Source organism: Notothenia coriiceps, unplaced genomic scaffold, assembly GCF_000735185.1.
Source record: "Notothenia coriiceps isolate Sejong01 unplaced genomic scaffold, NC01 NC01_scaffold00013590, whole genome shotgun sequence".
NCBI classification, from domain to species: domain Eukaryota; kingdom Metazoa; phylum Chordata; class Actinopteri; order Perciformes; family Nototheniidae; genus Notothenia; species Notothenia coriiceps.
In genome coordinates, this window is record NW_011346291.1 from 562,341 (window position 1) to 575,899 (window position 13,559).

At 38.8% G+C, this 13,559-nt stretch overlaps 2 protein-coding genes across 2 annotated transcripts in view; one reads left to right on the top strand and one right to left on the bottom strand.

Moving 5' to 3' along the window:
- The first annotated feature begins 5,395 nt into the window (after positions 1 to 5,395).
- Positions 5,396 to 11,797, top strand: LOC104947996 (ubiquitin carboxyl-terminal hydrolase 43-like). Its single transcript, XM_010774136.1, has 2 exons — positions 5,396 to 5,600; positions 5,984 to 11,797. The coding sequence occupies exons 1-2, from the start codon at positions 5,396 to 5,398 to the stop codon at positions 7,150 to 7,152; spliced, it is 1,374 nt and encodes a 457-aa protein (XP_010772438.1). The 3' UTR covers positions 7,153 to 11,797.
- Positions 11,798 to 12,500: 703 nt separating this feature from the next.
- LOC104947997 (ubiquitin carboxyl-terminal hydrolase 43-like) overlaps positions 12,501 to 13,559 on the bottom strand; it is a 62,894-nt gene continuing 61,835 nt past the window's right edge. Inside the window, exon 12 of the mRNA XM_010774137.1 lies at positions 12,501 to 12,550. Coding sequence (XP_010772439.1) covers positions 12,501 to 12,550 — 50 coding nt within the window. The remainder of the gene's footprint in view (positions 12,551 to 13,559) is intronic.

The window sequence follows — 13,559 nt, forward strand, 5'->3', positions numbered from 1 at the left end:
AAACGTTGGGGCATTAATACATGAATTCGTAGGAGCCACCTGAGGTGGCATGAGATAATTGAAAATCCTACTGCGTTGTAGATCTTGGGTGTGATGAGTAATAATGTACCAGTCACCATGGGCGCCTACAATTAAGGTGTGGGTGCAAGGGGAGGTAACATAGGGAATTTATTTATGTAATTAACACCTGAAAGTACAATTTCCTGCAACATAGGGCCTAAATACTCTCAGTTTCTCTCACCGTAAATTGTATTTTGCACATAAACAGTAATAAATCATAAACATATGACACAGCATTTTGTCGCACTGACAAAGGATGGTAAACAAGACAGGGTTTGTATTTCAAGAGGGCTTTGTCTGTTGCCGACATCACAGCTGACACACTGAGGACAGTCCACCCCGGTTTAACTCATGCCAAGAGATACATTGGATTGAGTCCAGAGAAAATAAATTGAGGTCAGTTTTCTATCATCACGTCCAAGTGGAGGCATGGCATCAATTCAATATACCTGAGTGAAAAAACGTTTTTCTTATCACATCTTCTGGAGACAAGGTCATTTCTCAAGTTTTTCTGGGAGAAAGAAGGATTTGGTTTCCAGTTTATCAAGATGTATTTGCTCTTGCTGTGCTGACAATATTGTTTAGTGATTTATAAATATTTCCAAATCCAGAATGATCTATCGTTTTCAATGTCAAGTCAATAGAAAAAGAAAACCACAGAGAAACCTTTTTTACTGTAAAATGATTGCATTATAGAATTAACTTTAGTATTTTTCAGTGGGCCAACAGATTCTCAATTGACCAACCAGTTTTAGAAAGGGACATATTGTTTCTTTAAACAACCTCTAACACATGCCAAAATCAGAAATAATTATCTGGCGCTTTTACTGCCAAATCTGCCTTCAGACAGAGGCGCCTGGAGCAAACCCATGGCCCGAACAAAGTGACACAGCAGTCACAGCAGTGTGTGCTACATGTGGCAGGAGCACAGAGCAAAGGCACAAACCTGCCTCCAGTCAACATAATCGCAGATATTGACCCAAAGAAAATGTGAAATCCCTTCAACAGCGACACAAACACCCACAATTTATTTTTATTTTGTATTAATATATTCAATTGTCATACATGAACATCATACATTTGACATACAACAGACAAAGTCCAGGGGCAGACATACAATGCAACAATACATTACATACAATAAATAAAGAAAACATAAAAAAAGGAAAGAAAATACATTTTGATACTTGAGATTAAATATTTTTTAAATATCAAATTAGTTTATTGCCTTCTTATTCCTAATGCTTTAAATAGTGCTAATATACTAAATTGTTGATTGAAATGTACAATACAGAATGTGGTTTGGAGTCAGCCCATTTCTTTTTATGGATATTAAATGTCCCTAAAAATACAATTAACTGCACAAAAAAGACAAAATATGCATCCATACTATCATCCCTGAAGTACATAAGAATGTCTTTGTCCTGGAGTTGAATGTTTTGTCCCATCTTTTTCCTAATAAAACATTCTACATCATACCACAATATTCTACGATACAAGCATTCATAAAATAAATGGCCAATAGTATCTTCTTGACAAACACACACAATTGGACTGACACAGTACACTGTTACATCCCCATGTCATTTAATTTTCTTTTAATCGTTTATTTGAAAAGGGACAATGCACATTGATGAACACTTTAAACAAATAATGCTTCAAATGTAAATATGCCGGATTTGAGCTTTGAGCTAATTTCCATCCGTAGTCCCTCACATACAACATGTATTTGTTTTTCTTCCTTCTCCTACATGGAGAAGGAAGAAATGGGTCTTCGGAATGATGGGAGTTAAAGACAAAAGGCGGAGACTAGTGTTGAAACTAGTGGAGAAACGATCAAGATGCCACCTTGTCCCTCTGATTGGACGACATGTTAAGTCAGGAAGTAGCATTATTATTGATGAGTGGAGGGCATACAGGAGAGTGCTGAGTAACGTGGGATACAACCACTACACCATAAACCACAGCAGGTGGTTGGTGAACCCCCAGACTGGCAGAGTCATATCCAACATAATTAAAGAGCTTGGTCGACCGTCAAAGGACATCTCCGTAGACTCAGAGGAAACCGTACAGAGAGTTTGTTGGAGGAACACCTCAAGGTTCTTGAATGGTCATCTTGGCTTGGCTCTGCTCACCCTGATGGACTGCTTGACCGCTTGTTCAAGGATATACGTCACAAAGCCTGTCCAGTCTGAGTACCATTATGTTAGAACGGGGTACAAAACTACTGGACTCAAATGCAACGACTCATATTTTAATGAGAAAAAATAAAACAAAGTTTTAACAAAAAATCTCTCTTGCGAGGACAAAACAAAACTCTTGATTTCAAACAAACAAAACTCTCCTCTCTGGTAACTCTCCTCTCTGGTATCATGCTGGGTCTCTGGACAAAATAACCACACTGAAACAAGACGAACTGGCACAAGACAAAGGGAGACAAGGACTATTTAAACATGAGGGAATTGGGAACAGGTGGAAACAATCAGGGGCGGGGCAGACACTGACGATGGCGGGAAAACACCCAAAGGGAGAAAGTAACAGGGCCTGAAAAGAAAGACAAGAGGTAAGTACAAAATAAAGCAGGAAATGGGAAAACGAGACATGACATGAAACATGGGGACTTGACTAGAGATGACAGACATAAAATAGACAGACAAGACGTGAAGTAACATGAAAACCTGACTCTATAGAAACCTAAACATGAAATGACAGACATAAAACAAACACAACTAACACAATTGACGAGACACCACACATTATTTCTTACCAAGTCTTTCATTTATGTCTGAGAAAAGCTTTTACGTTTAAATATGTATATCAGTCATTCTAAATAGTCATTATTTTGAGTCCTGATTTTCTTCATGTGTGAATAAAATGTTTTGCTTGGTTCTGTTGCATCTTACTTTGCATTTCATGTGAAAAATGTGTATTACTGTAGGTCAGCGTGAATGTTATAACTCATTCATAAATGGACATGTGTATTAAACTTAAAAACAACGCACCCTTTCACTAGTTATAAATGTTAGTGGCTCATGGATGGTGATGTGTTTCACAGGGTGCGTTGTTTTTAAGTTTAATACACATGTCCATTTATGAATGAGTTANGTATCCATGATGGACAACAGTTTGTTTAGTCTCCTCCTCTCTGGACACTCTGGAAAACTGCATTTCTTCATAATAGTTAGCTTTATAATATACTACAAACAACAAAACATTAAAAGGTTGACAATAATATGCATTTTGTCTTTTTAAATCGGGCTATTTGAGTCCTGCAGTGTGCCCATGCATGCACAATAAACAGCTTATAAAAACCTAATCAGTCCTTTTTTAATTTGAAGCTAGGCTAAATGACACTCGCATAACAAAATTATTTATTACACCTTAATCAATCAATACTCAACAATTATATTATATTAGCAATTAAGTTAGTCTCTGAAGAATGTCATATATGGTTGTTGTCAAAGTCTCTGTGTGGGGAATATTGTGATAAGCATTGTGTTGATGAAAAAACAGCATTATTTGTGTACGTTTGGAGAAGAGGAAGACATACTTTATTATGTCTTTCCCCACTCTGTTGTGTTTCACACACATTACACACACAGGGGAGGATATACATGCACACAGACAGAGGATATACATGCACACACACAACCACATGCAGATAGCAGAGAGGCATGCCAGGAACTTGGTGCCAAGAGAGCAGTTTTGAGGTTAGGTGCCTCTGCAGTGGTCTTGGAGGTGAACTGGCACCTCTCCAGCTACCAGCTCACTCCATATTTATTTTTGGTCCGATCGGGACGTGAACCGGCGACCCTTCAATTCCAAGACCATGTCCCTACAGACTGAGCCACTGAGCCACTCTGAGCATGAGGCACTGTCTGCCAATCAAAATATTGATATAATATAATATATATAATCAGATTATAGAAAAACACAGTTGCAGTGTGTAATACTTTTTCTTTTACTGAGTAATTGAGTCGCAGGTAACAGTCGTTGACAGTTGTTTCTTCACCAAATGTTATGTTTGTACATCCCCTGGCATCTAGATCTTGCACTATATTTGTTGCCCATAGTGGTTTGTGGCTTAGTCCTGACTTCCTCTGCATCTGGAGGAGAGACAGATATGCTTCATGGGGATTGGAACATCTCAATGATGGCAGCCGTCCATCTATTTTCTTTTTACAAGCTGGAGAACATATGGTAATAAGGCAGGAGGCAGAAATAAAAGGAACAAAAAAAACATTGTTTTCTTTTACATTTCAATGATTCATGGTTTGCTAACAACACGGCACATTCTGCTCAATTAGGCTGACCCAAAACAGCCCACACAAAGAGTTGTTTCCCTCTCTACTTTCAGCACAAATTCTAACCTCTAGCAATACAAAACTTTGACTAAAAGGCTTTAATATGTGTTGGTGGATATGTGGTAGAAAACCACCTGTTCCCCAGTATGTTCCCTCAACTACTTTGAATCCTAGACTTGTAATACAAGGAAAGAGTGTATTGACATTGTGGTGTTACTTCATTAAGTTAAGTAAAGGATTTTAACAATTACTCCACCACCGCTGCCGGAATAATGGATCTAGAGTTGATTTTAGTTTGATACAAACTTTCTTTGACTTTAAACCAAAACTTTCCCTTTGGAACGAACTGCTTGGATGTAAACTACACACATAACATTAAATAACACATTAAAAGTAGTGTCCACTATTAGCAAGTTCGGCTGCTGCATGTGTTAATAAATAAAGTTGTATAAGCCGGTTGTGGCTCCAAACAAAGCTTTGCAAATGACAAAATCCTGTAGGTGTGCAGGACTCAAAAACAATAAGCTTACCACATCGCTCTATTCCTCATTTCTGGTTAAGGTTAGCAGCTTGAGGCTACATGAACAGCTGCAAGTTGACCACATTAAAATCTCCAAACAAACTGTTGGTGGTATATGTTTTATAAATGAATCCAACAATATAGTGCAATGCTCACTTGGTGGAATACTCTTAACCCACAGCAATGCAGGTATTGTTTATATCTTGTTAGTTTCAGCCTGTGTCATCATGGCAACATGTGGTCCTGGAGAAACCCCCTGCAGCTACCACTGAGGAACTCAAGTACTGTCTGTCTGTTACAATAGCCACTGGGCCTGATACAATCGCAAAACTGTACAGATGTGTAGTCCAAATGAGCGCAGAGTTTAAATGTAGGTGTGGAGGAAGGATGGGGACGTGTAGGGATAGGAAAGTGGTGACAGGATGATCAAAAGGTCATTTGCTTGCCTGCTTTTAGTCATAAGCCCTATATTGGGACTGTGTGTGATACAATTCCGAAATGGTCACTGTTTATGTTTTATGTTCTCCCTTTTTTTCATTCTGTGTGTCTTACAGGATCCACAAGTTCATCAATGTCAGACCACTGGCTGATACGGCTGACAGGGGACAGTCAGAGAGGCAGTATGGTCTCTCGATCCTCCACCACCTGCCCATCCTCCTTACCTGACTCACCCGAGTCTCCGGTCTTCTTTGAAAACGGTTCAAAAGAAGAAAGAGGTAAGGGGCTCCACTCAGTATTTGCCCTAATTAGTTCACTACCTTATTTGTTGTTTAGAATCAGAATAACTGTATTAGTCCCACAGAGGGGACATTTACATTGTTACAGCAGAAAAAGAGAAAAGAGCCAAAGACAGCTTAATGTTACCTAAGCATGCATTAAAAATTACTAAGGATAATTAAAAAAGTTACACATTTTACAAAATACACATCCTGTAACAGTTCTGATATTTAGCAGCCAGGTATATATTGCACAGTTTTTAACAGCATATATATATATATATATATATTGCACATATCGCAAATAGTTTGTATGGTTTAGTTAAAGATGTCACATTTAAATTGAAAAACTAAAACATTTCCCCTCTCTTCATAATTGTTAGGGGGTTTCGATAGCAGGCCTTTTATCAGAGGTCTTCAGGGAAGGAGTGTGAGCATGAGAGCACCTAGCAAGACCAGGGAAACACTGAGCAAAGTGTTCCCCCTGCGCTGGTCCTTCGGTTCAAAGGACAGACGGAAACCTGACCCAGTGCCCCTGGCTGTCCAAGACCCTGCCCCTGTGGAGCTGGTACAGTACTTGGAGTCTGGCCGGCGGCCCCGGTGCACAAAAGATCCAATAGCAACGTTGATGAGCGAGTCACGCAGCGCGAAGGAAGCTTCTGAGGGCCGGGCTTCCGCTAATGTTCGATCTTCCAGTGTTGGAAGTTTAAGTTGTTTAAATAAGGCAGGAGATGGGCTGCCGCTTGAGTCTACAAAGGTACCTGAGGGCCAGAGGAGGCCGTCAGATAAGACAGCAAGCTTGAGACGCAGTAAGGGGAGCCAGCCAAGAGACGACAGGACGACGAATATCAGCAGTAGCTCTAGCAGTAACACTCTCACCAGGAGGAAAGATGACAGGAAGGAAAGCTCCTCCAAAGCTTGCCAGGATACTGAGACAAAAAGGAGTTCCAGTGCTGGTGTTCAGTCCAGCTACAGCACTCCCAGCCTTCAGGACGGGACCCTGAGAAGACAAAAAGGGGACAGGGCTGATAGGGAACAACAAGGTGCATACGAAGGAAACTCTAAGACTAAGAAAGAAGAAGTGCCTAGGAACCATGAAGGACTGCTCTCCTTCTTTAAAGGCAGTTTCCTGAAGAAGGATAGGGACTCAAGGAAGTCAAAGGAGGGTGAATCAGGAAGAGGAGCAGGTGAGGAAGGAGGCAGAAGGACGCTCTCTAAGTCGTCGCTGTCAAATGGAGCAGCAGCAGCAGGAGGAGCAACTGAACCGGAAGTAGGCAAGTCTAATGGCTCGGGCCACCGGGGCGACGAGCTGGCAAACGGGAAGGTGGGACGGACAACGGCGGATATCAAGCGCTCCCAGAGCTCCTCCAACATCCCCATCAAAGCGGAGCAGAGTATACGAAGGACAGCTTCCCTGCATCGCAACGGGATGTCTACAGCCCCATCACGCACCCTGGCAACAGACAAACCGTCGTACGGCACCCTGCAGAGGACTCGATACAGCACAACCTCGCTTGGACGCAAAAGGACAGTCCCCGAGTCCAGCTTCTGACACACAGATCATCAACTCAGCCACACACACACAAAGCCTTGTATTTGTCATAAGGAGAGTGACTTCCAATCTCTAAGATCAAAGCAATAGAGAGCAATTCCAAGTGGTGCCCCTCTTTGTCCTTAGAAAATGAACAGCATGATGTGGAATGCACAACGGAGTTGAGAGGCTCAGAGCATATATAGGGTAGCTAAATGCTGGGAGAATGAGAGCAGAATAAAATCATTGGACCTGTCCATCAAATTTAAGAGAGTCCATTATATTTGGTTTTTTGTTATGACTTAAAACAAGTGCCTGATAAATGTATATTATGCAGTTAAGAACCAATGAGTTAGTCTGTTTAGCACTGGAAGCACTAATTGACACACACACACACACACACACACACACACACACACACACACACACACACACACACACACACACACACACACACACAGACACACACAGACAGACATAATTAGTATAGCATATTATCCACATTCGTGTCTTATCGCTGTAGTTGGAGTGCTGGAATTCCTCACTCCATTCTGAATTCTCATGGTTGTTTGATTACAATCTGGACGCACTGATTGTGTTCCTTCATAAGAATGTAACTTCATTAACGGTGGTGTTTTGAGGCTTCAGATTCTGCTTAACATTTATTATCCATCTGTAATCCCTTGTTTAAAGTTTTCAAAATACACGATGGCTTTAAACACGAAGCATAAGCATAAGCTTGTCCCTATGTGACCCAGACTGCAGTGTTGACCCTGCACAACAAAGACCTTTATCAGTGATATCCCACTGGGTAGGATTGGTATTCTGTAGAATCTCTGACTTGGGTCACACAATCATTATTCGGCTAAGAAATTAAATCCCTAACAGAGCCAATAACGATTTATTTATATTCATGCAATATCGACCCTTTGGATATGTGTCAATCCTTTTATATAAAATGAATTCCATTGGGTTTGTTCTTTTAATATTCTAGTTTTTTGTGTAACCACTTTAATTTGTTGTTTTATGATTTGTGTTTGTGAAGGTGACCATAGTGGGTGAGTGTTTTTATCAATATCCTCCCCCTACTCAAAATGAATGTGACAGTAACACATGCTGTTTTATTGAAGCTTTAGTTGGAGCTGCCTGAAAAACCTGCTCCTTTTGATTACGAAGAATGTTGACCCTAATCTGATATTCACTGTCATCTTCACCGTAGAAATATTACGCCCAAACCTTAACCAGACTGGCCAGTTATCAGAAAGTCAAATACTCCACAAAGTATAGAGTAAAGAGGGTCAGCGTTTTAGGGTGACGTCTTTTCCTCTAATTATACCTTTAATTTGTTTCATATCTTTTAATCATTATAGTATTAACAATCTTATAGAAGGTTTAAAATGACCCAATTAAAACAAAATGAAATGCATTATTAGAAAACTGCAGACTAAATTGAACAATTTAATGTTTTTCTTTCTGATATGAACCGTGCATACAATCAAACTTCCCCTTCACCTTATCACGAAAATTGGAAGAAAAAAATATCATGACATTCCTTCATCTCGTGATAAAGAAATAATTCATGCAGTTATCAAAAACAAAAATTCAATTTTTGTTTTTTACACACCCTTTTATTTCAAACATAGCAAACACAAATATGATGTGAATGAAAATGTATATTTTCAGTTTTCTTTGTTTTAATATAGACATCTTAAATCTCCCACATGAATCAGCTGGAACTCAAATGTAATGTTCGGCATGATGAAGGATATCTGGTGCCTTTTGCCTTTCACAGCCTTTGTGATAAAAAAAGGATGACGTAAGCATGTAATGTGAGCGTGATTTGGGTTTATGTTGCACATTATTGGGACACATGAAAGCATATTTAATTTATTTAGTGTAATCTGTTTAATTTTTGTATACTTTTACCTTGCTACATATTTTACCCACTATGTGCTTCGCATTTAATTTGTATATTTTGATGTAGAACAACTTCCCTTTGGCCACTGTACCGTTTCAGAAACTCCTCTCTCACATCCATTGAAAAACTTGTAGAGAAAAGCAGCGCATTGATCTCTTTATCCTGGACCTGGTATCCCCAGCCCCTCCATTTAAAAAAAAAGGGTGACTTTCTAGTCTCATGTCTGCTTTAAATTCTGGTCGTATGTTGTATCAAGTGAGGATCGATCCTTCTTTTCTGCTGCATTGATTTTCTGACGCGTATGTGCACATAAATTATCCCATGAGGCAATTCTTTGATAATTGCACAATGCTGAAAAGACTGAGAGAAGCACATAATCAACAGTATTTTATTGTTTGTAACCGTGATTTTGGTTCCAACCTCTCAACCAACACTATTTGCCCAGTATCGACCATATCTAATGTATTTCTAAATGACCAAATTACAGTGACTATTAGAATTACAGGAGATAATATTCTGTGCAATTGTCAAAATCTTTTTATACTCTAACTGAAACATTTGTAATTATGTGTCAACCCACATTAGAAACTGCAACACACTCTTTTGTTTGAAAGGAGAGAGTAGTGGATGAAGGCTGTGTAATTGAACATCTGATTTATTTAACATCTGATTTATACAAGTATTAGTAACATTTGCTAATGAAAGGCTCAGGCTTCTTTATTCTAATTTCAAAAGCATCACATCACCCTTAGAAATCACAGAAGACTAAAAAACAAAAGCTGTATTTAAGCTTGTCACATTGATCATATGCCAACCCATCATTATCCTACATGAAAATAAAGAAGCCTTTCCTTTTTATTGGGAAGCATTTAATGTATTATTCAAATTTAAAAAGGAGAAGCAGACGTTTTCTATAATGCAGATCATTAATGTAGCTTGTTGAACATGTCAAACATGTGACTCAACACTTGTTGTGACACAAGCTGCTAAAAATAAGACTAATAAGCAGTATACCTTCATATCCATATACATGTGACACATTCAATTCCTTATTCCAGATGTTGTTCAGATGTGACCTCCAGCAGTAATTCATTGGGAGATACACATATATGTTTCACTTTCATTACCACTGAAAAATTGGGCTTTTGGCAATGGTCTTTATTCTCTGATTTCCTCCTGCTTATTTTTAGCCTTGGAAATGTTATGAATTGATTGAACATGATTAATTGCTGCTGTCATAGTGTATCTTTGAAATACACGGTGAGCAAAGACTTGAAATACCACCAATTAATCCAAAGTCTGAAAGGTCATGTTGACAAGTAATTCCTCTTTGTGGAGGCGTTAGTCCCACACAGGTTGAGTGTTCAGAAAATTCTCTTTCCGCAACAAATAAGCTGGAGAAGTGGCACTTCAGCTTCAGAAAAATGCATGAAGTGTTAAGCCTCTGGATCAGTTGACTCACTCACAACATTTACAAAATGACTTTCACAAACACCTTCAGTAAGCGGTAAATACAAATGCTTTGATGCAGCCTCAAGTGAGGAAGCAATAATTGTGGAATGTCTTATTAATTTATGTTGATCCTTAAGTTGTTGCTCACAGGCACGAAAGGTTAAAGAAGTCGAGCACCGCAGCAAATGTTTTCGAAAACACTAATAAATCAAAGTCAGGTGTTTAGTTTTAACTTTGAAACATCATGTTGGGTTGACGGTGGCTTTATTTCAAATGCAGCTGCTATCTGCATGGAATTACCAAACCTTGTAAAAAGAATAAAAAAGCGGCCACTGTCAATCAAAAACATTTCGAAAGAAAAGGCAGTTGCTAAATATTCACGCTGTAGTTGGCTCTTACTAGCCGACTCTCCTCAACTTACAGGGACGAAATGACAGCTGTGGCTTCATATTGAACACAATTATATGTCTGTTTAAAATCTGCCGTGCGGGGTTGCCCATACTCCTTCTCATTAGAATTTTCAAGAAAGGTAGAAAGAAAGACACAAAAAAAGACATTTGACAGAAAATAAATCAAAAAGTTCAGTTTCAAACCTGGGGAATAGTTTTTTCCGCTAAAGACTCACTGCTAATGTTAGAATAGAAAATATATATTGATTAGAGCCTTACACAACCTTATACACCATTCCCATCATTTTAGTAAATGTTTTGAAAGCTACAAAATACATGTAGTATACATCTAAAGATCAACATGTCTTCCATTCAGAAGTAGCAGGTTATCATTGAAAAACACTCACAAAGCAGAAGGTAAACAGTTATATGAGGGGTCAATGCTGAAATGAAAAATAGGATAAATAGGGACACCATGTCTGTATTGCAGAATAAATGTTTATATCTTTTTTTCTGACTGGCTCAACCTGCATGGGCCCACATACACACTCGGTTTACTCTGCCAAACTGAGCACGACGGTTTTAACATGCATCTTTTTGAAAATGTTGCTTGAAGATGTTTTTATATGCAATTGTACTACATTTGATGGGAAGAAGTGTGTGTGTGTGTGTGTGTGTGTGTGTGTGTGTGTGTGTGTGTGTGTGTGTGTGTGTGTGTGTGTGTAAAGAGTGATTAAATACAATTGTTATCATTGACATACAACTTGAGGGGTTTAGTGATTTGGGAATATGATGCCAAGGTATACAACTGAACTGACATTCTTTGTATTTTATTTTTTGCACAAGGGTTACTTTCTGCCTTCTGTACATGTGTTTCATTTTCCAACACAACAAATAAAAAAAAAGTATTATTTATGAGTATTGACTTCAGTAAACACATTTTAAAATGCTTGATTAAAAAAAGATTATACATCTTACTCTAGGAAAGTCTCTAAAATTGTTTTCTATGTTATATATATATATATATATATATATTTATATTCGGTATATTTACTGAAATGAATAAGTTGTTTCTTCATCAAATCACAGACCAGACTTTATCAGATAAATGTAGGGGAGTTAAGAGATTAGAATATATAACTATGAAAAGAAGAGGAGCGTCATTTTGAATGAGCATAAAACAGAAGTGAAGAAGAAATACCAGTAAATTGTGCTTATCTACAGTTCAAAAATGTAAAACCTTAATCGAACAACTGCTCAAAGGTGAATTAGAGCTTCATTTGTGGCGTTTGTATTTTACTAGTGTCCAAGTCCACGGCAGGTACCAAAGACAGGGAGCTGGCTGGCTGCAGTAAGGTCCATAAACAAAGCAGAGGGAAAAACGTCCCCGACAAAAACTCAAGAGTTGCTCAAAAACTGCAAAGAAAGAAAACTAGACTCCAGGCTGCAGAAAGGCACCCAGGATCGTCAAACAGCATTTACGAACAGCATTGTCGAACAGCATTGTCGAACAGATTTTACGAACAGCAGTTAATTCTCTGGCAGAGAAGGGAGGTGAGGGCCAGGCTCTTAAAGAGCAGGTTGATTATGTGAATAGGAACAGGTGTGCCTCATCTGCAGCCAGGAGAATACCAGCCACGCCCCCTGTCACACACCAGCCCTGCAGAGAAGGAGAGACAGAGTAGTGAGGGGTCAAAGGAGCAAACAACAAGAAAAAACACAATAACAAAAACCCCATGCATAAACATAACATCATTAAGGTTATAATTTGCTGCTTTTATATTTAATGAGCTGAATATTTTTCACTTTAAGACTGTAGTTTAGTTTTTTAATGAAGCAAGGACGTTTACTATTTTCTGACATTCAATAGACATGATTAACAAATGAATTAGAGTATTATTGCTATGATAAACCTGTTATAATCCTTTTTATAGCAGCGATACACAAGCAACATTTATTTTCTCTTTAGCTGCTGAATGCTGCACCATTTAATCTCTCTCTCTCTCTCTCTCTCTCTCTGCTGTTTGGTGCAGATCAGCTAGTTGGGTTTTAGAGATGCTTTTGCTGAACAGCTGCCCGCTGTGGCCAAAAATTAGAGTGATATGAATGAACAAAAAGGTGGGACAGCTTAGTAATGAGCTGAAACTCTCTGTACAGCTCAGTTAAGCCAGGGGCAGCAGCAGATTCAGGGGATTATTCTATGTATGTTCACAATAAGTGGTCTCTTTTGCATTTTCACTTTCAATCCATTAAAATATATTTTTAAGCAGCTTTAATTAATAGTTGAACAATTATCACTAGGTGGAGCCCTTGGTTACCTCCTTTCCACATCTGTCAAAGGGGACATATTGTGCTTATTTTTAGGACAATAATATTATTGTGTGCCTCTGTGACATGTTTACATGCTATAATGTTCAAAAATTCCTTTATTACTGCCTCTTTTCACCCTCTGTCTGAAACCAGAGCCCAGTCCTTCTGATTGGTTGGATTAGAATTGGATTAGAATCGGAGGATGAAACCCTCTTTTATTGTCACACATACTGTACATGCACACAAACAGTGACATTTGACCTCTGCATTAACCCATCCTAGTACTAGGAGCAGTGGTGCAGGCCTAAGCTGGTGTGTTGTGATTGGTCAACTGCTTAGAGATGTACCGCTCCTTAGCC